We start from the raw sequence: 26,971 nt of genomic DNA, 5'->3' as shown, positions 1-26,971 counted from the left end.
AAGAGTGACACAAGAATCCACTGAAAGTTTTCTATCATATTTTTTTGTCACCTTATTATTTTTCCAATTTGAAATATCAACATAAACTTCAGGATGTTTTGCTCAATATTTGTTGCTAGCATTGCTTACTAATGCTCATCCATATCATGTTAAATGTGTATGATGCTAAATATTAGGATTTGTTTCTTCACATATAGATTACTTCGAATGATTGGTGTGAGCATAACATAAAAGATATAGTTTGTTATACAAAAGAAATAACATATAGTGTAAGATTAGCATGGGTATATGGCGATTAAAAAAAAAACTTGTAGGAGTCGATATGCAAGGAATAAGCATCATGTAAATGGTGATATTATATATTTGTTGGTGAGCTTGAAACAAATAGGACTAGCACGCATGAAATGCAAGGAACGGGCACTATATAAATAGCGAGATTTGGGGGAATATGACATGATATTTCATGACAAAAAAAAAGAAAAGATATCCACTTCAATAAACTTATGAGTAAGATTTAAATGTAAAATCAAGAAGATATCCACTTCAAATGAGATATGTCATATAATTAACAGATACGAAAAATATCCACTTCAAATGATATGATCACAATATGCGTCAAAGATAAACGTTTCAATGGGAGAGGAAGCATCAAATCTGGATTCGATGAATATTTGCTCATAAATAAACAATCTCGCTTCTGATTTCATAGCCAACCTTCACTATATCTTTCTTTGCATAGCCTTTCTACAGAGATTGATAAAAAGAAAAGATCAAGGGGAATGAAGAAAAAAAAAAGTTCAAATGATATATTAATCATAGCTATCAGATATTCTTTTTCTCTCATTTTCACATCTTTCTTAAAATATATTTGGATAAAAAAATGTGAAAAAAGAATTTTCCCTTGATAATTCTCATTGCTGATGATAATAAAAGCAAGAACAAGATTTGTTGCTATTTTAACCCACCCCATGGGTATACCAATGAAAGAATTTTGGCCCATGCAATCGGCCCAATGGGACTGGATTTGAAGGAACTAACCCAACTGATAAAGAATGAGGCAGAGGCTACGCGCGTCGAGAATAAACCTAAAAACAATTTAAAAAATCTTTAATATTTCAAATATTTTTATCCGACGCCACCCCACTCCCTGGTCCCAATCATTGCTTGGCTTCAAATACTACCCTTCCGGAATGAACTCCCGAAGGCCATAGAAAAGGAAAGCTCTCCTTTTCTCTTCTTCTTCTTCTCTCTCTCCCCCTTCGGTTGGACTTCGATATCAAGAGAGGGAGCGCGAGAGAGGGGAGGCGATGTCTCTGCGGCCGACGACGCGGATGGAGGGCAGGAAGAAAGCGTACAAGGCGGGAGTTGACGCCGACGAGGCGCGGCGGCGGAGGGAGGACAACCTGGTGGAGATCAGGAAGAACAAGCGCGAGGACAACCTCCTCAAGAAGAGGCGGGAGGGTCTCCTCCAGGCTGGGCAGCAGGCCACGGAGACGCCTTCCCAGGCCCCTTCCGGGATCGAAAAGAAGGTGCTTTCTCTTCCTTTTGCTCGATCCTTTTCTTATTGCCTACGATTTCGATCCTATTTTGTTCTTCCTGGCATTTTGTTTGGTGGGATCTTGCCGTTCTATTTGGAGTTGATTTATGAGAATCTCTCTAGGATGATTTGACCCCGAAAGATCGAATTTTGGACCTCTTTATGCATTCAAAATCGCAACTTTTTTGAAATTGTTGAGCTTGATAGTGATTGCGGCAATCTCCATTAGATCCTGAGCGTAAAGCAGGTTTATTTTTGAGAAAAGTGGTAGTTTTAATGTTCTCTGTGCTTAACGTTCTGTATCTTGATGAGGAAATCACCACGTTGGTCTGACATCATAAGCTTTTTATGCGTCTGTAAAGCATTGATATTTCTTCTTTTACAATGTACGCTTAATATTTAAGCTGATGAACTTCGATAATATGCACGCTGGGGAGGGATAATATTGATATCAACAGGGAAAATTTGGTGGAGATGCAGCACTAGATATAGAATTTTGTAACTGGCTTCTCTGTACTATAGTTTGATGGACAGTTTATACAGTTCTTTTTAAATTGTGTGAATGGCAGGGTGAGATAGGGTTTATTGACTATAAAAACTTTATTTCATGCTAGGGCTGGAAACTGGTTGGATATAATCCAATTACATCTGTTTGCATATCCAAATTGGATTGGATTCGGATAGAAATTTGATACGTTGTATGACCTTGGGAATTGAATTAGCATTCTCAGGTTTGAATGGCAAGCCTTCAACCACCAGGTCACCACATGGATTCTTACTTTATATAAGTAGTTTATCTTATTCAAATATCATTAATATCATTTGATGTATATTGTGATATTTCATGTTTTAATCATCATTTTATAACAAAGATCCTTTTCTCTTTGATAAAAAATGAAACATGAATATATTTTACTTTATTCTTTATGATATTTTCAAAGTTTTATTGTTAAAAATATTTAAAAATATTAACAGCTTTTATGTATTCCTATACTTATATATAATTATTTCTTACAAGCCCTCTAAGAATAGACAATATGGATGTAAATAATATCCGACCTATATCGGTATTCATTTAGAACAAAAATGGATGTGCCTATCTGATTCATATCCGTATTCGGTTAGAATGAAAATGATTATTAATTTTGGTATCTGTGTAATATCCATATTTGTATTCGTATTTGTTTAAAAACATGGATACATATATTGATATACTAGTATCTTGTCCATGTCCGATCTATTTTCAGCCCTATTTTGTGCTTATTTTATTGTTTAAAATGGTGGTATACTTTTAAGAGAGAAGGATGTACCTCTCGCCCTGAAAGCATATCATACCTAATATGTGCAATAAGTGAAAAGAAAAAAAATAAAAGGAATCTCCTAAGATTTTGGAGGCACAAAAAAGTGTCAAAGCGCAAGGGACATCATAAGAAGCTATTGTAATGCAAAACATGACTCCTTTCAATGAATTGTATTAAGCTGGTCTCAATAATATTAGGATAAGTAATGGAATTTGTTTATAGATGTTTTCTACCAATGTCACGGGCTCAGATCCCAAAAGCTAAAGTATGGCACTTTTTTATTAGTCAGTATGGAACTATGACAATATCTCCTACCCCAATCTTATAACGCCCTCGTCATAGTTGGCTCCTACTCGAGAGAGGGGCCTATCTATGACTCTAGTCCTACTCAACCCTATCGGTGCTCCTTGAACGTGATATGCCCTATTGAGGGGCTCACATGACTAGTAAAGGCTGTGATACACATTGGATTTGGATCCGATACCACTTATCATGGACTCGCAATTCAAAAGCTTTAAGCTATTTAGAGGAGCACCGGCCCAGGCTAATAAACCCATGGGGCACCCCTTTAACTAGTCAACATGGGATCGTGACACCAAGCAACCTAACCTGCACTTAGAGGTTTAATATCGACAAACTTCTCTATTCTCCTATAATCTAACCTAATTCTCTTTTAGCATAAAGGTCAAAGTGGCATATGTGGTAACTATCATAAATCTGAAGGCCATTCATCTGGGAAACTCCCTTCCCCAACCTTTCAGGCATCCTCATGAATCATCATCAAAATGGGAAACACCTACTAAATTTCACAAATATTTAAACTGCATTCTTGTATGTTCCAAGAAAAATTACTTTAAAAATCAATTCACCATGTATTTTTATGCATCACATAGAGTCCAACTTCAGAAATCTCCCATTGGTCTCTTGGTGATTTTATCGTTAGTTGATTGTTTTAGTAACTTACAGAATGCATAACTATCATTTATTTCTATCTGTTTTTTTTTTGTCCATATTCTTGATGTTGATGGTCTCTATATGTTCTGCCAGCTGGATAATCTACCTGCAATGGTACAAGGAGTATGGTCTGAGAATGCTGCTATGCAGTTGGAAGCGGCGACTCAGTTCAGGAAGCTTCTATCAATTGGTATTTATACATAAGTGCTGGACAAAATGGTTTGTTTCCATCAGGAAACTGAGTCTATCTGTTATATATGATTAACATACTTTATTTGTAGAGAGGAATCCTCCAATCGAAGAGGTCCTTAAGGCAGGTGTTGTCCCCCGGTTTGTGGAATTTCTTTCAAGGCATGACATACCTCAGCTGCAGGTATGTTTTAACTGTTTTTTTACGTATTTCATTTGGGGAGGGACCCTTTTTAATGTTGACAATAAACTTAGCATTTTGGTTTTTTCCACCCAGTTCGAGGCTGCATGGGCACTGACCAATGTCTCTTCGGGCACCTCTGAACATACACAAGTTGTTATTGAGCAGGGCGCTGTTCCAAAGTTTGTGGAACTTTTGAGTTCACCAAATGATGATGTTAGAGAGCAGGTTAGTTTGTATTTGTTACGTTGTTTCTCATATGCTGATGCAGGGGTTAATCACTATGGACGCTTGCTTTTCATGTGCAATGTGAGATCAGTGAAAAACTATTTTTTGTTATCTTCAAACAGGCTGTTTGGGCTTTGGGTAACATAGCTGGTGACTCGCCAAGTTGTAGGGATCTTGTTCTGAGTCATGGCGCCCTCCCGTTGGTAATGGCCCAGATAAATGAGCATTCAAAAATATCAATGCTGAGAAATGCTACATGGACGTTGTCTAATTTTTGTCGTGGGAAACCGCCTGCATCTTTTGAACAGGTTTGGGAATTATACTAAATGGTCCTTTTCTGAGATAGATACTAAATATCCATTACTGTTCTTAGAAATCTATAATTGTTGGTATGTACATTGGCTCTTTTTAATTGTTTCTTTTGGTTGATTATATTAGACAAAGCCCGCACTGCAGATACTTCAGCACCTTATTTATTCCACTGACGCAGAAGTTCTAACAGATACCTGTTGGGCCCTATCTTATCTTTCTGATGGAACTAATGACAAAATTCAGGCGGTGATAGAAGCAGGTGTTTGTCCACGTCTTGTTCAGCTTCTCCTGTAAGATGCTAATCAGCTTTTGTACTTCTTTGGTTCATGCGGTCTTCATATGCTCTCTTTCTTTCTTTCATTTTCTGCTCCTTTTTCTACTTACATCATAACTGATCATATCTGTATTCCTTTTAGTCATCAGCCCCATACAGTTCTCATTCCTGCCCTCAGAACAGTGGGGAACATTGTCACTGGTGATGATGCTCAGACCCAGGTATGAACTGTGCTACAGATTCAAGAAAATAAAGAGAGGCTAAAATTATTTTTGGCTTGTTTATTTTTCATGTCTAAGTTGGTTGTATCTGTCTTTCCTGCTTCTTTTCAATTATAGAATAAGTTGGTTTGCCAGTCCATTCAGTACTTAACAGAATGTTGTCATTGCAACTTCAGGGAATTGATGGGAGATCAGTTTTTTGTGTTATTCTCAGCTGTAATAGGCGTTTGGTTCAATCCTTTGAAATTAAGGAACATATACTTGCAGATTTCTTGTGTATTTTCACTACATGAAAAGTGCCCATGGGGCCTTGCTGATAGATCATTCATTCACATATTTTGTATCTAAGACTAGGATCAAAGTGATTCCTTAAATATTGAATTAACTTTCATAAGTAGTTTGCTGATAGATGTTCATGCCCATTACGAAGAAGGATATTGTTAATGTGCAAATTCCCCTCACAGCCTGTTCAGATATAGGTTAGAGTTTAGTAACAAAGTACATGCTTGGAGGTGATGGCTTTGCTCAATAAACCGCTAGAATTAATTACGTGTGAGGTACGACAAAGCATGGAATGCCGTACCGGCCCGTACCGGCCGGTACGGGCCGGTACGTACCGGTCCGGCCGTGGACCGGTACCGGAACGGATAAAAAACCGGTATTTTCCGGTTTTTTATCCGAACCGGCCGGTTCGGAGCCCGTACCGGCCCGTATCGGCCTCGTACCGGTGCGAACCGGCCGGTTCGCACTAGTACGATTTTTTTTTTTTTTTAGAACCACAGCACCGCGCGCTGTGGTTTTTGAAACCACCGCGTACCGGCCGGTACGGGATCGGTACCAGCCGGTACGTACCGGACCGGACCGGTACCGTACCGGTCCGGCCGGCCACCGGTACGCCGACCGGTACCGGTACGGCGGACCTTGCGACAAAGTGATGAGACCAGGCATGTATCTCTAATGATGAAAGTGGAAATTAATTTACTTGTCTGGCGCCAAAATGAATAGCATCACTACATAGTTGTTGGAGAAGATCGATATGTGTTAATCTAACTTGCTGACCTGAACATCAATCTTGTAAATTTGAACTCAAATGCTGGATTTGTTGTTGGGATTTGGTGATTTGGTGGAGTCATAACCTTAGTCGCTATTTGGTTGCAAACCTGAATTGAACTTCCTGGGCCTTGGTGCCTTTGCAAATATCCAGTGATTAGTTTTCACTTGATTGCTTGTAATGGAACTTTGGAGTGGTATTAATCATACTTCTTCCCTCTTATTTGCATTATAATAGCTACATGTAGAAAATGATTAAAATCTTATGTTTGAACAATCAAATGCTACTTGTAAAATCAGTAAGTGTTATCTTTATTCAAGTGACCCTTGGTTTTCTTGTACGGTCTGTGCTCTAATGATGGGTATTTTAGGTACTAGAGTATCTTAGATACCTACTGAATAACTTACTCCTAATTGGGATTTAAGCCACAACCTTCTTATTCCCTACCAACTGTCCATGATATCTCAAGAACCAGTAATACTAGAGCTGTTTGACCTTAGAGTTGGTTAGAGTAGGTCCAGGATTCAGATGTGCCCCCAAGGTGGGGGAAAGGATTCCTTGAGGGGAGGGGTTTTGGGGTTAATGGTGTGCCACTTAAGTGCAAGATTCATCAAATTTGGTTTCACCTATTTAAATTGGACCATTTATTTAAACCTATTGATGATTCCGATGATACATATCAGTTTGATACCATGTTTCAAGTGCCAAAACTGCCTTTATGGTGCACGCTTTTAGAAAGCTGACACCAAATAGTTGGGTCACGGTTTATTGGCTAAAGTTATGCTTATGTATATACATGCTTACATGCACATATGAGCATGCATCAGCTTTCATATCTCTGTATGCATATTTGTCCATACCTTATTGATTATCCCTTTTCTTAATTTTTCTCTATCTTATCATTAAGACTAGGATGTGAAACATGTTCACAGTTTGTAATAGACAATGGCGTGCTACCTAATCTGCTCCAGCTTCTCACACAACAGTACAGAAAGAGCATAAAGAAAGAAGCTTGCTGGACAATTTCAAATATTACTGCTGGGAATAGAGCTCAGATCCAGGTAGTAAGCTACTATTTTTATATTTTGTCACATGATTCTTTTATATTATCTGCTTGCTGAGGTCTGACTGAAGAAATGTATTTTCATAATGGGCTTAGCCTCTAAGACTATACTGGCTACGCTATCATATGATTTGTTTTGATTTATCTTTACTGACACAAACAGTTGACATCTATTGCTATATTGAGCTCTATCAAAAGGACAAATAGTTTGAGTATTTATATGTGCATCCTTTTTATGTTCAGGCTGTGATTGATGCAAACATCATTGGTCCTCTGGTACAGCTACTACAACATGCAGAGTTCGATATCAAAAAAGAGGCTGCATGGGCTATATCAAATGCTACCTCAGGGGGTTCCGATGAGCAGATCCAGTATGGTTCTACTTTTTCCTTCAGTTCTAAAATGCCTTAGCCTGCTATGATGTTGACCGCAAGATTATGTATCATCAGTTTAGCATTCATAGTACAAAAAAATTGGTGAAAACAGCTGGATACTGAAAGTCTATTCCATCTTCAGAAGATATAGGGCTGTTCTGTTTATGCTTATTTTGCTTTCCTTATTCTCAAAATCTAGACTCTGTCCTAATTTCTCAAGGTGTTTATTCTTGACCTTCTACCCCTTGATCATAGCTGGTAAGACTAACGGACATGTCTTAGACATGAGTATGTATAACTTAGTGTGCTATTAATTTACCTAAGTATATTACATCCTTCATACTTTTACTATCAAAAATGTTTAGATGATTCTTTTTTTCTCCTTCTAACAATGTATGATTACCTTCCATCCACTGTGGCAGAACTTTCTATTCTTGATGCATCTTCATCATTACTTTTTTTTCCTTCTTTTGTTTTTTTTTTCCTTTTTGAGTAATGTTTGTAAATCATGCTGACTTTTTTGGCTATTTGCTTTTTTCCTTTCCTCTTTTGGGGTTTTTAGGTTACCTTGCAGCTCCTAGACTTCTGCCTTTTCAGTTTTCATATGATACCTTCGCTTGCCACACCACACCTACACATGCACGAAAGAAAGAAAGAAACGAAGAAAAATATGGTGTAAATTTGCAAAAGATTGACCTTCTGGGCATTCTCTCACAACAATTGCTTTTTCATGGCATTTTTTGCAGTTATTTGGTGAGCCAAGGGTGCATAAAGCCACTTTGTGATCTTCTTGTCTCTCCAGACCCTCGAATTGTGATTGTATGCCTTGAGGGCCTTGAGAACATACTAAAGGTGGGCGAGACAGAGAAGGAGCTGGGTAAAACCGATGGCATAAATCTTTATGCACAGCTTATTTACGACTGCGAGGGTTTGGATAAAATCGAAAATCTGCAGGGCCATGGTAACAATGAGATCTATGAGAAGACCATAAAGATGTTGGAGAGGTATTGGCTCGAGGAAGAAGATGAAGCACAGAGTGCGCGAGGCTCTCTTGAGGGCACAGAGCATGCATTTGAATTTGGAGTTAGCAAGTCCTCTCTCCCTCCTGCTGTCTTCAAATTTGGCTGAAGAGTGGCAATTTTACCATTCTTTTTTTGGTTTGTTTTTTTTGTGCCTCAGATCAATAGTTTCTTTTTCAATGTAATCATCCCCAGGGGGTTCTGTTTTCTCTGGCTGAGCCCTTGGTAATTGAAGTTATGCAAATCGGGTTGATGCCAAACCTAGTATATACATCATGGCTTGTGTTTTTGTTTCATTTTCGTTGAGGACAAATCACAACTTAACATAGGATATCTCTTATCATAATTTTTTCCTTTGCTTTATAAGGTTTCGTGCACGTATTCTCACTTCACATACGGGTCAGGGTTGTTAATCTTACTCGGTGGCTACTGTATTGCTGAAAATTCATGGATATTGTTCTGGTTGTAGTCATTTGACTAATGCTTTAATTTTAGCTTTGTGAGGAATGCAACTTCTAGGTTTTTCCTGCTGATAAAAATTTCTTGCAAGTTCTATAATGTCATGAATCTTATTTCTCGAAGCCACTAATATCGTATGTAGCAGATATGGCCTTATTATGATGAGAAAATTATAGAGAAAATGCTTTGGAGTTATATTTTTTCGGAGCTGCTTTCTGCAGACAGTCATCCTAGAAACTCTGTATGGTGTTTTCTTCTGAGAATCTTTCATTTCTCTTTCCATTTGATATTTTGGTTATTTTTCAATCATCTGATGTGTGTATTTTGGAAGCTTTGAGTATCCATGGATGCATGCAGGGTAGCATATTATGATTACTTAATGGTTGCTAGCCTTGTTCCTCTATCTTCACTTCTAGGGGCGCTGATATGAGAGGATGCAAGAATGACTACAATCATGTGAGATAGGGATTTATCTAATAAATGCTTTCATACTTGTAGCTGTAGCTGGTTCTCTAAATTTTTGGTTTTTCTCTTTAACAAAGGGCTAAACTATTGGGTTGCATGTGTTAAAAAAGTGATAATGCGTAGACTGATTGTGGTGTTTCAGCATGGAGGAAGGCTTGGGGATTATGGATGAAAATTTGAAATAATTTGCATCATTGTAGCATAGATGTACAAGGAAAAGGGTGAATATATATTTTTCTTTAAGTCTTTCACTCAATTTCTTCCAACATCTCCTTTGGCTCATCCATGCTTGGCACCACAGGAATTGTACTATGTGCTGTGATAATCACCATGCTTTTGTGATGGTCCTAATATCCTCTTTCTGCATCATTGATAAAAAAAGGTTTTCTGAAGAAGGCAGAGAGTGCTTGAAGCTCCTGATGTGTGGAACTGGATGATTCAAGAGAGATGTATGCCCAATGTCATTGCATTTAATATTCTTGTCCATGGTCTTTGCTTTAATGGAGATCTAAAGATAGCACTAGATGTCTCTGTGGGATGGAAAAAAATGGCTGTCCTCCAAATGTCAATACCTATAGTAGTCTTATTGATGGTTTCTCAGAAGTTGGAGGCCTGGAAATTGCTGTCTGGAACAAGATGATGACCAGTGGTTGCAAACCTAATGTTGTTGTGTATACCAGCATGCTGGATGCTTTTTGCAGGAAGTCCATGTTTGATCATGCTCATCGTCTTATTTGAAATACGCTGTATGAAAATTGCCCTCCAAATACAGTCTCATTTGACGCAATAATAAAACGTCTTTGTGACAGTGGAAGTCTAGGCTGGGCCATGAGACATTAGATGAGATGAGAAGGCATGGTTGTCAACCAAATTGCAAAGGAGGACAGTTCATGCACACCATTAGTGAAATGAGGTGTTGGAAAGTGAGACTGAGTTGAATTTGGTGGCTTAACAACACTTATGATACATGGTCTCTGCTGGGTGGATAGTATCAAGAAAGCTTTACTACTTCAAGGAAAGAAGATAGTTCAGGGGTGTCAACCTGATTCAATCACTTTTAATTCCATTATTCATGCTTGCAATAAGGAAGGTAAAGATGGGGTTGCTGCTCAACTTTTAGGTGGAATGGCTACAGAAAATTGTTGCAGTGATGTGATGGAATACACTGCTCTAATTTCTGGTGTGTGCTGTCAACAGAGACTACAGGATGCTCCAGTAAACCTTCTCAAGATGTTAAGTGAAGGCATTTCTCCAAACATTGCCACGGGGAATGTTTTGCTACGTGGCGTTTTTATGAAGTTGTGTTATTCTAGGAAAATTCAGACAATGAATTATATTTGTCATGCCTTCGCCTGCGCGGGGTACGTGAGGCACTTACTGCCCACGTGGGGGCCATATGAGGGGAGAACATGGGGCTCCCCTGTCAGATATTAAAGTAGGAGACACTGGCCTCATATAACCAGGCTCTAAAGGCGCCTGTGCGGGGCACATGTGGCACCCAGTGCTCACGTGGGAGCCACATGAGGGGGAAACACGGGGCTTCCCTGCCAGAACGCGTCTGCAGGATTTGAAGACACCCGACTCATATGCCCAAGCTCTGAAACGAGTCTTTTCAATGAGAGACTATTGAGCCTCACAATATTTTGGGTAAGCATGAAGACTATAGGAATATAGATGGCAGATTATTTGCTAATGTATCACTGAGAGCGATGAACTTTTGAGATGAGAATATACTGATGGGAAGTTTGTGATCTGCCAGCAATTTCAGGTAATTCCTTAGGCATTTTTCTTCGCTTTACCGCTGTTGCTACTGGCATAACTTGATCCACGATCTGTCACAGTTGCAAAGTGTTGCAGTAACCAAGGTCACGGACTTAAAAATTTAAGTTGAAAACCCTCCTACTTAAAGTTTTGTGATAGGCTAAAGATTCTACGAGGTGCAGAATTGTTGGAGCTTTTGTTACGTGATGGGACCAAAAAGAAAAGCCTCTTACTTGAAGTTTGTGATAGGCTAAGGATTTCACGTTGTTCTACACAGGCGCAGCAGTGTTTGAGCTTTTGATGCATGATATAACCAAAGAGAGAGAAAGTCTTTGGCAAGAGGTTGCAATGTGGAAGACCGGCAAGCAATCCTACACTTTATGTGAATAAAAGATCTCAAACTCAATGTCTCCGGTCGAGAAGAATTTTATCCACTAGAAGCAATTTTTCTGCCACAGTTTGGCTGGTGTTGCCAACCAACAAATTTTTAACGATTGTTGGTCCTATCAAAGAGTAGTGCAATGGTTTTGAAAGGTAGTAGAACTATAAACTATTTGATGGATGTTTATATTTTACGATATGGAGGAGCTCCAGATCGGCAAAATGGTGGACAGGTATTGGTAGGTATTAGGATACACTGGGGATAGGCTAAGGTTCCCTAAACAAGAACCAGTGTTGAAGGTTGTAGATCAGCAAAGCTGGGCATGGGAAGGGGTAGAACGAAGTTGCATGGCTGGAGAAGAGGAAGCTGAGCCAGCGATAAAACCAAGCTAAGGAAGCAGGAGGAGGAAGAAGAAGAGAGAGAAGCGGCAAAATGAGAGTATGAGGAAGCAAATCTCGAGCAGTAGAGGTTAGCCGGCAAAGCGCACTGAACAAGGACGAATGGACGATGGTAGCTGGGAAAAGCTAGAGCGGTGGACCAGTGCAAGCCAGAAGAGGAAGTTTTCCTGTATGAACTAACCTTAAACAAGCCTTTAAACCTCAACAATTGTGGTAGTTGAAACCTCAACAATTGCATCTTCTCAACTGCAGTTATTTACCCAAATCCATTCCAGCTTCCATCATTCTTCAGAATAGTTTTTTCATGTTCTACCTGTTTCTCTCTTTCAGTGTTGTTCCCCGCTCTGTACAACTACAGTCTGATCTAAAAGGAGAGACTTCATTCATGGTATTCTGATAACGCTTTATTTGATGAGCATGCGTAGGTTGCTCCCCTTCTTTTTCCCTTAATAATGATTTTTATGAAGCTAAGTTTGGTACTGAAATAGATGTAAGTCATATTTATAATGTTATTTTAACACATGAAGACAGTTATTTGGATAACAATTCTCCTTATAAAGTAGGAAAGCCAAATGCATTATTATCCTCTCTAGACCTTCTACTGGATATCAGATGATCTAATTAAGTGCACTCTTTTTGCCATTCAACTGATATATGACGACTATAGGTTGCACGAACACATACCAAGCCTTATTTCCTCCCTTCTGTTAGAGTTCTGTAAAGCTTCTCAATGTCCGACTGCAAATGAAAAGCATAAATCACAAAATGAGGGATCGACGGTCGCAAGAAATGAGAAAGAAAAAGTAGTACACACATGTTTCATCTACATAAGATAGGCCTTGTAGTCATTCAAGCAGAGCGAAAAATGGAAGTTGCCATTTGTTTGCTCTATCTTGTTTACCTGATAGTATTTGAGCAGCTGGCCTCTTTTCTTCTTCATTGTAGGAGTCACCAGATCTCTTTCAATGTCGAAGGGTAGAGGATCCACCACAATCCCTTTAATATACTCAAAGCCTCTCAGCTGCTTGTAAACAGGTAATGCGTCGAGTTCATTACATGAAACATATTCTCATCCATAAAACTTAAAAAGAACACCTAAATCAAACTATAGTCTGATTTCCTCATCTTTTTTTTTTAATTTTAGGATCAACTATGAAAAATATCAGAGAGGCGTACTCTTTTCCTGTAGTCAAAAATTGAAAGCCCATAACAAATTAGCTTAATTAATAACAGCAGCTGTGCTTTTTCTTTTTGTTTGCTTGGGTGGGTGGGTGGGAGTGTGTGTGGTTGACCATGGAAAAATGACAGATTTTTAGAGGGCTTATGTTTGGTTGACCGTTCATTTTCCTGAAAAAGTTATGTGTAATTCCTATTATCTTCTTAATAAAAAATTAGGTCTTGAATACTTTAGATCAAATAAGGTAGCTGAAGGGCCTTTTTGGAAAAAAATAAAAATGTTTCGATACAGGAAGTAACTTTCCCATGTTTCTTATGGAAAAGACTTTTCCATGAAATATGAGAATCATATTCCCATGAGAATACAATTTTTTCGTCTCTCTCCTTTAAAAACTCCAACCAAACAAGAGGCATCTCTATACTTTCCCGTTGACCACACTTTCCCCTCTTCTTTTCCCGCGAACCAAACGAGCTCTAAGTAATCATTGTACATTATAGGTCTAAAAACTCTAATTCACCAAGTTGTTTCAGAGGAGTAGAGAATGTCCAAGTTTGTAGTGTTATTTTGAAGTGATATGGGTTAGACTGAGATTGATTTCATTCATAAAAGTTCTACATTTCTCTACTTTGTAATTGATAAGATTAAAAAGGGCAAAAAACACCGCTGAGCTAAGAATGGCAGAAAAAATTGCAGATGCTGTTAGTCTAATTTGAAAATTTGCAAATTTTCACAGGTAAACACAACCATTTCTATGGAAAAGTATGGAACGGATCATCAGCTATCTTTGTAGATGGTTTCATCAATCATTTTGAGAGCATTTCAAACAAAGGCTAAAAGTACATCAAATAAAGTTGGTCAATCTTCAAATATGATGACTTAAATGAAAGTGGCATATTCAAATTTAGAGGACAATATTTCCTTCTCTTTTTTTGAAAATAATGGTCAAGATTGCCACCAGTTGTTTCCTAAGAAATGATGCAAGAACACTTGGTACACAGTACTTTGTAGTTTGTACCAAACACTTGGTGAAACACTAAGTTGAGCCACAAAAGAATTCCATTGCCAGCATTCCTGGGTCTCTTGGATAAGAGCCCAGTATCCTAACCAACTAGACTACAATCAATCATAAATTGAAAGAAAACATCAATCCTAATACTTTGCAAAAATAGAAGACCGAGATTGTTGAATTTTCACGGGAAGAAGCAGAGTAATCGCATGCAGTTGCTAACTAAAGAATGACTTTTATTAGAAGAAAGTAGCTTACCTTATTCTTTTCAGCAACTGCCCTCAGCTGCTGGAGAATATACTTCTTTAGTTCCTCAAGCGCGCACAGCTCAGTGAAGGAACCCTTGCGGCCATTTAACTCTGCCCACCTTCTGGTATTATCTTCATGCGGTGCGACTACTGCTACCAGCATTGATTGGAAGCTGTCCCCGTAGACCCAAATCTGAACAGGGAACCGCATTTATACAGAACGAGCCTGAGAAAAACCCCTCCAAGTATAATGAAAACAGGAGAAAAAGACTTACATCTTCGACAATAGGAGTGAAACTGTATACTTTCTCCAAGTATTCAACTGCAACATATTCCCCCTGAGAGAGCTTGAAAATGTTTTTCTTTCTGTCTATAATCTTTAAAACTCCATCAGGGCTCATCTCTCCAATATCACCTAAAAGTATCAGCACAAGTTCAAACATTTGCATTTCTTTTTAATGTCTTGTATGAAGTAACATAGTTCACCTGTATGAAACCAGCCATCTATCATCACTTCTTTTGTCAACTCATGATTTTTGTAGTATCCTGCAAAGACAGTCTTCCCTCTAATGCATATTTCACCACGCGAAGGAACAGCTAGCGGATCATAACCCATCTCAGGTACTTCTTCTAGGCGCAACTCAGAGTATGTGGAGGCAACACCAACGGTTCCGACCAAAGAAAGATCATCAGGAAATCCAATTGAGCTTAGACCACATGTCTCTGTCATCCCTGAAGGAATGTAAGTAAATTAATATTAGATGGTTCCGTGCTCCTAATTTTATACTTTTTTTTTTTTTTGCTGAAAAGGGAGAAAAGGGAAAGCCTCTGCAGCATCTAGGATTAAATCATTCTTGTCATTTATAGAGAAATCAAATTTCTCGATGAATAATATTTATCAAGTTTGAGCATTGCAACTTTACTGCCTAATTTCAGAAGGCTTGAGATCACAGCTGGATGAAAAATGATACCCATTTTGGTAATCCTACAGATCTGAAGCAACATTTAATTGAAGTAATGAGCCATTATTGGAACCACTTAGGAATTGAAGCAGCAATCACAATGGGCTGGAAGGAGCAAAGATGAATTATCACTGTTCAGACACGTTGTGATACGCCCTTCTAATTACCAATTCATGAAACTTTGAAAATGTTAGAATCATGGTATACCGTACCGGCTCGAATCGGACAGTACGGAATTTACCGTACCGTACCAGTTCGGTACCGATATCCGGTACAGATGGCGTACGGACACTCCGTACGTCAAAAAAAAAACTCCGTACCATACCGTACCGACACTGCGCTAGTGTGGCATCGGTATGGAGTCCGGTACCGAGACGATCTTGGTTAGAATGATAATAAAATGATTCTCTAAACTCTAAAAAGTTAATAAAATAATTCTCCTATCTAGGAAATCAATGAATGAAGACATTTCACCAGTCTAACAGTGCCTCTTGACACCAAAATGACAGCACTCTTGGAACTCTCCCCCATCAACCCAGGTAGCCCTCCAGAAAGTTTGTTGATGATAGTTATCTTTTGAAATGGAGCATTCATCTTCGTCTCATATAACGCACAATATGTGAGCAGTTTAAACTGGCCTAATGTTCCCGGAAATAAGCTTAAAAGTTAAAAAAGCATCATGGATGTTATTTCTCCCAGGGCATGAAAGTTTCATTATGATCAGCGAAGATATCTTTCTGTTATCTCTTATTAAACAAGATCAGCATGCATAATTAATATCTCAAAAAAAATCAGCATACAGAATCTATTCATACTCAAATTTGCACAGTGCCTTCTGCCACCGTAGGGTGGTGTCATTTTGAACAAAAGTGAAGAAATATAGCAGAAAACCAAGAAGACTTCTGTTCTCCTTTGAGGCAATGTTAAACAACTAGAAGTCTAGATTTTATCATCTCTCCACACAAAGAAGCTATTTGACATTCCAGTGCAAAATAATCTTCCCTATTGTACTTGCTTTATTTTTCTCTTTGGACGTTGAAACAGCTGAAATATGCGTCATCATTAATCTTTGTCTAAAGAATTTGCTTCTTAATACTAATGGAGAAATAGGAAGATAACCAATTTTTTCTTTCCTTTTTTTTTCTAAAGGTTAAGCTGAGGAGTGTTTATGTTCGTTGAATTGGTAAAAGGTATGGTAATACTCGTACTTTCTTGAGAGCCGCTTAAATCAAATAGAGGAGGAGGAGGGAAAGGAAGGGAAAGAAATGTCCCTCATGCTTCTAGACATATTTTACAAAATTTATCTAGCTTGCAATTAACTCCAGATTTCTCATAACCAGTGTACCATGGGGTGATTCCAAGGCTTAACTCATTTAAATTATTTCTTCTGTTCTAGCTGAGAATCATCATTCTGAGATAAATACCAAGCATCGAACAAGACAAAACAGAATTCATAATCTTCTCACGAGCCTTTGCTATCATAACTTAAATATCTTTCAATATTAGAGAGGAAAACAATATAAATTCAACCATAGTGAACAGTGATAAATTCAATGAATATTTAGTTAATTTGGTCTCACAGAAGAATTCTGAAAGATGCCTTTTATACTTTACCATAGCCTTGAACACAATAAGCACAGCTAGTGACTCTCAAGAATTCCTCAATTTCATTACTTAGTGGAGCACCTCCAGATATTATAAGGCGAATTCGACCTCCAAGCCTGGCTTTGACCTAAATAGACAACACAATAAATCAGATGCGCTAAAACAATCAATAGCAAGGATCTTCACAAGCAAACATCTTAAAGAATCAGCTTTCAAGATGGATTGTTACCCGCCCCCATTTTTTTTAAAGGAGATATACTTTCATACAAGTACGACAGAGTTTTTTTATACATTTTATTTTTTTAATTATAGAAGTGGAGAAAGCAAGACCTTATGAAATGCCAACATATCTGCCAATGGGGAAGCTGTCTTATGTGAATATCCTGCTCTCATCCATGATAATTTGCTGACATGTGACAAAGAATAAACAGATTGCTTTTTAAATATTCCAATAAAAATTTAGAAGTGATAGACCAACATACTGGTTGTACAGAATATTAAAAATCATCCTTCTCAGAGGTCTGAGTTCTGCTACTGCCTTCAATACACCTAAAGCCCAATTATTCAACTAAGTTAAAAAAAATTGAAATCAATATTGTGAAAGACAGAAATGGACAGTTACAGCCAACTTATAGGATAATATTTCAGTACCTTCATGTATTCTTTCAAAAACTCGAGGGACGCCAGCAAAGAATGTTGGCTTCAGTTCCATGAGATCATCTCTCAAAGCAAGAATATTCTTATATAATTCAAAAACATTAGCAAGATTTTCAATAGAAATATAGGCTCTATTAGAAGAATTTGATTTTAAAACAAGAAGCAACTAAGGGGAAAAGGACTAACAAAACTAGTAACCAAAGAAAATTGCCATACCCCTTGAAAGTATCCCACAGAGGCCCCCTTGTGGAAAAAATATTCTTCAATCACGCGGTCAAGAATGTGAGCAAGTGGAAGGAAAGATAGATATACGTCGTCCACTGTCATCTAACAATCACATCAAATGTAAATCTCACAATTATATAGTAAACCATATATACTTTTGAGAGAAAGCAAACCATAATGAACAATGCAAAAACTACTGTACATTAGATGATTTCATGTGATTCACAGCACAGAATCAAACATATTCAGTTTCAAAAGAAGAAAGCCAGGACATTTACCTTGTCATCAAATTGTTCCATGTAGAGGTCAACCCCTTTTACGAATGTTGCATGGCTTTCATGAGTCAAGATTACACCCTTGGGATTTCCACTGGTACCACTTGTGTACATTATCGTGCATATATCAAGAGGTTGTGGAGGCAAAGGGTCTGATGGATATTCTTTTCCCTGGTAAACATTATTGAGCTCAAATCAAAAAAACAAAACAAGAAACTTGCGCATCAGAGAAACAGGGTAACTGACATACTATTGAAATAGGATGGTCAATTATTAACACACAGAATATTGAGTCACAAGAACCTCTATGAGCCAAGCATTCCCTTATAAGCGCTATTATGCTCAAATCAAAAACCAAAAAAAGAAACTTGTGCATAAGAGAAAGAAGGTGATTAACATACTTTTGAGAGAGGATGGTAAAGTATTAACACTTGGAATATTAAGTTACAAGAACTGCTATGGGCCGAGCATTAAGTGTTACGAAATAATGCACGATGGAGATGACTGGTCTAGTATGAATTTTATGATGAAGACAGTCAAGCAGAATATGTGAGGGAACCTCTATGAGTGGTCATGGGATCCGAGCGTTGAAATTATTTTGATGAAGATTGTTGGTTTGATGTAAATTTTCTTCGATGAAGATGATCGAGCAGATGTTAGGAAGCTTTACAGTAACTTTCTCTCAGTTTTGGTAGTAAGAAGGGCCACCAAGATGATTTCTTGATTGCTAGATATAGTTAATATGTGTAGACAAAATCTCAAGAGACTAACCATCTGGAGGAATTCATTCCAGGAATGCACTTTCACTCCAGAGTTAGTGGCAGCATCAATCTGTTCCCTTGTTGTTGAAGCAAATGAAACAATCGCTGTGATCAGATAGAAGTCAGCAAGATGTCAGCCAAAGACGTTTAAACAACTGGGTTACTGGAGTACACAATATCACTATTCAGAAATTTTAATTCTCACATTTCAGTCGCTGAGCAGATTTGCAATCGGCAGATAGAATCTGCAAAACGAGAGTTGGTTTAGAGTTCAAGAACAGAACATGCCATATGGTCGAAAAATAATGCTCAATGCCAAAGGAACCAGAATATTGGAAAGAAAGTACTAGATGCTCACTTCTTTCATGTTCTTATCTTGGACAAAAACAACATCAACTTCAGCATGCTCTATTATGTAATTGATAGCCCCTGACCCTGTTGCCATAAAAAGGCTGAGAGGCATTATGATAGAATATGTTGAATATTTAAACAGAATGCTATGGAAAACTGGATGCTTTTTTTCTTTCTTTGCAGCAACAAAAGCGGAACATCCATCAATGTAAAAATGGATTAATTACAACATAAATAACATCTTCTCAAGTTATAATCTTAAGCTTAACACAAAGCATCTTGATCAACCTACCTAGAGTATCATAGAGTGGGACACAAATTAAGCTGTATCCGTTGCAAGCCTGCACAATGTCCAATCTATCAAGTGGTTAAGGCATGCAGAAAAAAAAAAGAAAAAAAAAAAAGATTTGAAGTATGTATTAGCTAAAAAACCGAAGAAGAATAAGTTCTGATTTGAAAAAGAAGAATAACTCGAACAGAGATTTACACAAACCTCCATGGCCACCATCCATTGCGGGCAGTTTGCTCCATAGATTCCTATCCGTGAGCCCTATCAACGATCAGATTCCACCATAAATATTTACATAAAAAACTTGAAGGAGAAATAGCTACCAATTGAGTTGAAACATTCTTAAGTGAAAGGATAACATCAGTAACATATTTACAGGTTCAGCCCCCAGTTGCCGCAAAGCAGAACCAACATGCAGTACTTCTTCATAGATCTGCTTATAAGTTTTCCATAGATAACGCCCTGCCTGCTAGATGTCGAACGCATACAGCTTCACTTGACCCCATAAAGAATCAAAATTTAGAGGAAAATGATTTAATCTACAGCATGACAATCATATCCAGACCTTTCCACTGGTAAACTCACGCCATCCGAGCATCCTATTTCCAGGATATTTCTCTGCTGCAACTCTGCAGTAATAAGAGCTTAATACATCAAGAATCTATACAAGTTTCAATTTCCTGAAAACAATTAATTAACTTATTGTGGTGTATTTCCTGTCGAACTAGAAGTATGAGATTGTGTCTCAAAACCTGCTCAAATTGAAGTCATATCAATACTGCAGAACACATACTGGCCGGATATACATTCTATTTATAACATCTTTAGAATTAGGTAACGCTGAAACTGTGATATACTCGTACACTTATTGTTCATTCAAAACATTCCTACAAGGGGAAGAAAAATCCTGCCACCTAAGAATATAAAAGAGAAAATTCATGACTGAACAACTGTGACCATAAATCCAACACCCTATAAAACAGAAGATCATATAGAACATAATGTTAAAGCACATGAAAAGACTGCTCGGCTAATTTAGATTATTTAAGATAAACGAAGACAAAGATGGATTCAGTACTTTTTGCCAATAAAGATGATGCTTGCATGTTTGTAAAATATTACAAGAACAACAACCATTAAGTATGATGCTTTTCTCGTTACCTAAACACATCCCATGAGGTGGCCATGCCAGGGTCGAGTGGTGGAAACCCATTCTTGGCCAATTTACTTCGGTATACTGGACCGACGGATGGCATCCCATCTTTGCCAGGCCTTCCACTCTCCACTTGAACAGTATGATTCTCCGCCATTCTCTACCTCACCTATGTGCACACCAGAAAACTCTATAAAGATTTTTGAAAGCAAATGGACTAAAAGATGACAATTTTTTTTTTTAAACTCCATAAACAACCATGAACCATGTCCTCCACACAAAAGGCCAGGAAAGTGAATGAGCAATAGCCATGAGACTCACTGTAACATTACTGATAGCAAGGAACAATGGAATAAATCAACAGTGAATGAACCCCAAACCAGCTTGAAAATTCTGCCTTTTGTCCTTTTTGCGCCACAATTTTCTTTATTTATTACCTAATTAAGTAAAAGACGGCTTTTTGTTTAGGAGATATGACTTAAGACGCCTGTCATGATTCTTACATGTAGAAAAATGCTGCTAAGATAATTTGAAAAAAAAATTCAGACCGCTGAATCAACCTTATACCACTGGAGCTCCCAACTCATCATTCACTTGGTGAAAAAAACTACAAGAAACATTTAATCTTTTGTATACAAAACAACGTTAAGAACTTTGCTCCATTAAAGGAAGGACTAACAAACCCATTTTTTTATAAATAAAAACACCGAAACATTGCTCATCCTAAAGAAACACATAACGTCCATCAATATAACCATCAAGAGCTCCAAAAACAGTGCAGAGAGAGAGAGAGAGAGAGAGAGAGAGAGAGAGCTTACTTCTTGGTGCTTACAGAGAGTTTCAGAACGTAAAGCTTCCTTGATCTAGTGAAGAAGTTGCAACTCCCATGCAACTGTTCTTCATTGGGAGACTTGTCCCATCGGCTTTAATCTCTTCTTTTTTTTTGGTCAACATCGGCTTTAATCTTGGGGGTGAGGCAGTTGGAGGAATCGCCCATAGATAGAACAAATCATTTCAACATAATTCCAGAATAGGACGGGCTGCCATTTCGTCTATTTAATGTTCGATTTTTTCTCCGAACTGCGACTCACAGTGCTACCATCAATGAGGCCAGCTATCCCGTAGGCACACAAACGGGCAGGACGGTTGGCATTAAAAAGCCAAATTAAGTACGGCACTGGTGGGACCAGGGGCAGTAGCGGCCATTGGGGTCTACGGCGAACTCATGGAACGGGCCTTTTTCCATACTATTTTGAAGCCTTCCATCCAATGGGCCAATTTAAAGCAGACTCACTAAGGAAATTTTTAATTTATTTATATTTTTTTATTTTTTTTAGGCCTCATCTGCCATGGACTTCTTTTGCGCGGAGTCCTTGGGCGACCACTTCAGTCATCTAAAGTATTGGACTGGCCCTAACCAGTGGGGATGTAGCGTGGAAAGCTGAAAGTATTCTACTGATTTGGATCCTTCAAACATATATTTTTGAGTTATTTAATATTAAATAATAAATATTTCAATTATTATTATAATAATAACATAATAAAAAATAATAAAAAATAATAATAATACTCTAATAATGTTAGCCACATGTAAAAATTTATATCCATATTTATTGTAAACGAATATGAATACAAAATCGGATACCAAAAAAATAAATCGTGATATGGACATAAGTCGAATAATTGAACTTTATGACTACAAAATCAAAGATACCAGTGAATAATAAACCAACTTAATAGCATATTAATATAAATATTTATTTTTAAAAAAAATTATGACCGAGTACAAATAGAATTAGATATTCGGGTACTGACCGAGTAGTTGTCTATCCATATTTATATTCATTGTTCTTTAACAGATATGGATACAAATATAGATATTAGTCAAACACTTAAATTTCTATCTGTAGCTGATATATTCAAATATAAAAATAGATTGGATGGATATTATCTGTATCCATTTTCACTCTTCCTTTGAGATCTCGTTGGAGGTGGTGAGTGAGGCCCTTATTGGCCTCCTGAGACAAGATTTTCTATGGAGGGTTAGGCCATACAAGCATAGATCTGTAACCCTAGACTAGATGGATCGGCTCGAACCAAAGTCGGCGGTCCATCTGGAGAGTTTTGGGAAGGAAAGGCGATGGAGATCGGCAGCTGTTGAGGCGGTTTTAACCGCCTAACAGTCGCGATTCCCACCCCTTCGAGCTGGATGGAGGGCTATAAAAGCCCGTGGAGTCACAGAGGACTCCATCGACCACCCTTCTACCTTCCTCACCCTTCTTCCTTCTGTGCAAGGAGCCAGATTGGGAGCAGCGGCGCCGGAGGAGGAAGGATCTCCAGCTCGTCATCGCACTGCACCGCCGGAGCAGACACAGTAGCTCGTCGGAACGCCTCACAGCTCCTCGGAGCTAGGTAAACCCTTAACCCTTTCCTCCATTCATGATTTACATGCTATTAGCTTAGATCTAATCTAGCTAGGAGATGATTAACAGAGGAAGAAGGGTAAGAAGAAGATGAAGAGGAGGGAGGGGAAAGGTCTAACCAATGATCGGCTGTGATCCGACATTGATCGAGGATCTTCCTCCTTCACCCAATGGTGGCTTCCCCTCCCATTAAAACCCTAGATTTAAAAATCCAAAGATGCAAACCTACCTCTCGATTCATGGGGAGGGTCCTCAGCTCGTGCAAATCCGGTTCCCATGGGTGGAACCGGTTTGATCTCGGGCGAAGGTGGTCGGAGCAGACGAGCCGAAGGGGGATTTTCCTGTTTTGGCCATAAACACCTCAGCTCGAGACACCGTGGACACCGTCGGGCCGACCGCAGGCGTCGGCCGCACGCTATGCTGGCACCACTGGCTTCGGCCGGTTCTGCCGCTCCTCGATAGGTGGCCGTGAGGAGAGCGGCCAGGCGGGCCGCGGCTGCTGCAGGTGCGACCGCGGCCACCGCAGGCATTGCCGGTTGGCCGCAGCGCCGTCGGCTTCGGGTCGGCCTCCTCCCGAGCGCTCCATCGAGTCTCCTAGCTTCATGGGGGAAGAGGAGAAGAGGAGGAGGAGATCGGGACGGAGAGAAGAAAGGAGGAAAAGAAGGTTCGGGAAGGGAGGAGAAGAAAGAAAAAAGAAAAGAAGGAAAAGAGAAGGAAAAATAAAATAAAGGTTGTTGTGGGCCGAATTGGGCCCGATTCCGAAATGGGCCTCAAATAAATTTGGCTTTAGAAACCCGAAGCCGAGCTAGGCTCTGGTCCAAGCCTAATAATCTTAAACCTAGAATTTACTGGACCAGTATATAATTAACCTAGGCCTGAATTAGTAATTGGGTCAGATCTGAACTAATATGCAATTGACCCAGACCTGAATCAGAAACTTGGGTCATACCTGAACCAGAAATTGTTTAGACCAAAATCAGACATTAGGTCAGACCCAATATGAGGATCTTCAGAAATTGAACCAGGTTAGAGACCTAAGAATGAAATTGAGTCCTATAGATGGATTGTAAACTGGGTAATTAAGAAAGATTATAATTAAATAAAGTTGAACGTGCAATTAATAAGTAAGTTGATGATGTTGTTAGGTAATTGAAGAATTGGCACTCAAACTGAAGGTTGGTGGGCAAACTAAGGTAAGTAACCTGTCTTAATCTTATTATGGATCGTGTATCATGTTTTATATGATGAAAAAGTATTATTTATGCAATTGGAATTGTGTATATGAATTGAGAAAAATATAAGTACTCATGATATAATCTTATGTTTTATCAAATACTTGTGACTATTTGATTATGAAATTGTATATGATTATTTATGTTTTCACAAAATTAGGATCAAGCATGTGTTAGCAAATGATTGCATGATTTTGGATAAATAGCATCCATCGTGATTATTATATTATTTACACATGATTATGATGATGTTGAAAGATGCATGGAAAGCAAAAAAAAATAAAGTTTTCAGCATAATCATAAATTTTATTCAGCATGATGCCATTATTCACTTTCCAAAGTATCTATGAGAAAAGATTTATGAAAAGCATGATATATTTTAAAGAACTCTCAGATTGCTATGTATGACCCCTGCCAGTGGGTAACAGTAACTAGGCATATGACCCCAGCCAGTGGGTAAAAGTAACTTGGCTTTACAACCCCCGCTAGTGGGTAATAGTAACTGAAAGATGACCCTGCAGTGGTAAAGGTCTTACCGTGAGATTAAGAGCGGCCATAGCTACACTACCATCTAAGAGTATGGATTTCAAAGTATGGAATAATGGTAAAAGTTTTATGATGCATAATCGTATTTATGAAGTTGCATGAATGGACATGCATAGTTTTATGACTGGTTTGATTATAGAAAATGCTTTCTTTATTACAACTGTTTTTTCTTCAAATAGTACATTAGCATACCGAACACTATGCTTGATCCGATAAGATTATGCTTGTTTACTTACTGAGCTTTATAGCTCACACCAATTTATTTATATTCTTATAGAAGAATAGGAGATGCTAGAAACAAGGAGCGCGACATGCTTCTGGGTTATGGAGAAAAGAAAATAAAATATTAAATTTTGCCATTTTTAGATGCTTTGTAATATCTTTTACTGATGAAACATTTGATGACATTTAAGAATATAATTGTTCATAATTGATTTGAAGTTTTAAAGTGGCTGCGTGTTATTATATGTTTAATTTTGCAATAGCACGGCCGTGTCACGATCCGAATTCGGGATGTGACATTTAGTGGTATTAAAGCAATAAGTTTAACCATGATTTAAAAACTTTAAAATTAATCATGGGAATGGGTAGCTAAGTCAGCTTTCACATAATTGGAGTCACAGTAAGAACAATAATGATATTTTAAATAATAAATAATATATATATATATATAATGTGATGAAATGGATAATGATTAATACTATATTTTGATAGGTGACGATGAGTGATAGCGAGAATGAAGTTCTGGCTAATTATAAAAGATCCAAATGCTGTAACCACCCGACGGATCTTGCTGGGGTATGCCAAGTGATGGCTCAGCTCCTTCAACAGCAACAGTAGATGCAACAATTCATGCAACAACAGATGCAACAGCAGGTGTAGGCCGCTGTCCGACCTGCACAGTTTATGGACTCCTATTATGAACGGTTCCGGAGACTGAATCCTCCTATGTTTGACGGTGGAGCCGATCCGTTGGCTGCTGAGACATGGATTCAGGGAATAGAAGAGATGTATGATGCTCTGCAGTTTCCTGAAGATGTCAAGGTTAGGTTGGCTATTCCCATGCTGAGAGGAAATGCAAAGTTTTGGTGGACAACCATGAAAGCTGCAATTGGAAATGATGATAATATGCCGACTTGGGATGAATTCAAAAAAATGTTCTATGAACAATATTTTCCTAAGTCGGTCAGAAGGACTAAGGAAAATGAATTCTTATCTTTGAGACAGAAAGATAATATGACCGTGCTTGAATATGCTAATAAGTTCAATGAACTGGGCCGGTTCTGTCCCCAGTTTATGGAGGTTGAAGAGAGCAAGGCTAATAGATTCGAGCAGGGCTTGAGGGATGAGATTCGATCCCAATTGTCAGTTCTGATCTTTATCAGTTATGGAGATGTCCTGGAGAGAGCATTGAAAGTAGAAGCAGATCTGAAGAGGTCAGAGAAAGAAAGAAGTGATCTGAAGAGGTCCAGGGAAACTAGGGATCAGAGTGCGAGGCCAAGAAATTTCGGGGAAAATGCAAACAAAAAGAACAAATTCGGGCCCTGCAATTTCTGTGGCAAGCTACATGGTGGACTTTGCCTTTAAAAGATGGGAGCCTGCTTTAACTGTGGTCAGATTGGGCATATTGCACGTGATTGTCAGCAGAAGAAGAATGACCCTAGGCCTACTGGATCAGGGGATCAGAAGCAGAAGGGGACTGCTCGGTTCTTTGCATTGACTCAGCAGGATGTCAGTGCAAGCGATAGTGTGGTGACAGGTACGATTCCCATCAACATAGTTGACGCATCTATATTATGTGATTCTGGCTCTACACATTCTTTTGTATCTACCAAATTCTTTAGCTTTTTACACTTCATACCTGAAAAATTAGTGGAGCCATTATATGTTGC

General features: G+C 38.4%; 3 protein-coding genes across 10 annotated transcripts; 2 read left to right on the top strand and 1 right to left on the bottom strand.

Annotated features, from left to right (window-relative positions):
- The first annotated feature begins 1,155 nt into the window (after positions 1-1,155).
- LOC103701018 (importin subunit alpha-4-like) lies at positions 1,156-9,067 on the top strand. The gene is made up of 10 exons (XM_008782946.4): positions 1,156-1,529; positions 3,886-3,982; positions 4,074-4,165; positions 4,259-4,390; positions 4,513-4,698; positions 4,829-4,992; positions 5,119-5,197; positions 7,181-7,309; positions 7,555-7,682; positions 8,432-9,067. The coding sequence occupies exons 1-10, from the start codon at positions 1,308-1,310 to the stop codon at positions 8,811-8,813; spliced, it is 1,611 nt and encodes a 536-aa protein (XP_008781168.1). The 5' UTR covers positions 1,156-1,307; the 3' UTR covers positions 8,814-9,067.
- A 3,574-nt stretch (positions 9,068-12,641) lies between these two features.
- On the bottom strand, positions 12,642-22,022 carry LACS1 (AMP-dependent synthetase and ligase family protein). Of its 8 annotated transcripts, none has more exons than XM_039124382.2 (20): positions 21,697-22,022; positions 20,887-21,047; positions 20,291-20,354; positions 20,102-20,191; positions 19,930-19,986; positions 19,729-19,777; positions 19,444-19,520; positions 19,291-19,330; positions 19,096-19,190; positions 18,328-18,495; positions 18,041-18,151; positions 17,819-17,906; positions 17,650-17,716; positions 17,498-17,573; positions 17,177-17,294; positions 15,087-15,332; positions 14,876-15,015; positions 14,611-14,793; positions 13,071-13,190; positions 12,642-12,907 (listed from the first exon to the last, which is right to left on the bottom strand). In XM_039124382.2, exons 2-20 carry the CDS (start codon positions 21,033-21,035, stop codon positions 12,860-12,862), a joined length of 1,986 nt encoding a protein of 661 aa, XP_038980310.1. In that variant the 5' UTR covers positions 21,036-21,047; positions 21,697-22,022; the 3' UTR covers positions 12,642-12,859. The 8 variants fall into 8 exon arrangements, with proteins under 8 accessions (XP_038980310.1, XP_088558746.1, XP_088558750.1 ...); XM_088702620.1 differs by having other exon boundaries at positions 20,102-20,194; positions 21,697-22,001; XM_088702624.1 differs by having other exon boundaries at positions 14,876-15,003; positions 20,102-20,194; positions 21,697-21,834.
- A 3,963-nt stretch (positions 22,023-25,985) lies between these two features.
- LOC103717603 (uncharacterized) lies at positions 25,986-26,666 on the top strand. The gene has a single exon (XM_008806059.4). It carries the CDS (start codon positions 25,986-25,988, stop codon positions 26,664-26,666), a length of 681 nt encoding a protein of 226 aa, XP_008804281.4.
- Positions 26,667-26,971: the final 305 nt, after the last annotated feature.

This window comes from Phoenix dactylifera, chromosome 8 (assembly GCF_051530095.1).
Source record: "Phoenix dactylifera cultivar Ajwa chromosome 8, Ajwa_hap1_PhDact_Kaust_v1.1, whole genome shotgun sequence".
Lineage (NCBI taxonomy): Eukaryota > Viridiplantae > Streptophyta > Magnoliopsida > Arecales > Arecaceae > Phoenix > Phoenix dactylifera.
This window is presented reverse-complemented; position numbering and strand designations above follow the sequence as displayed.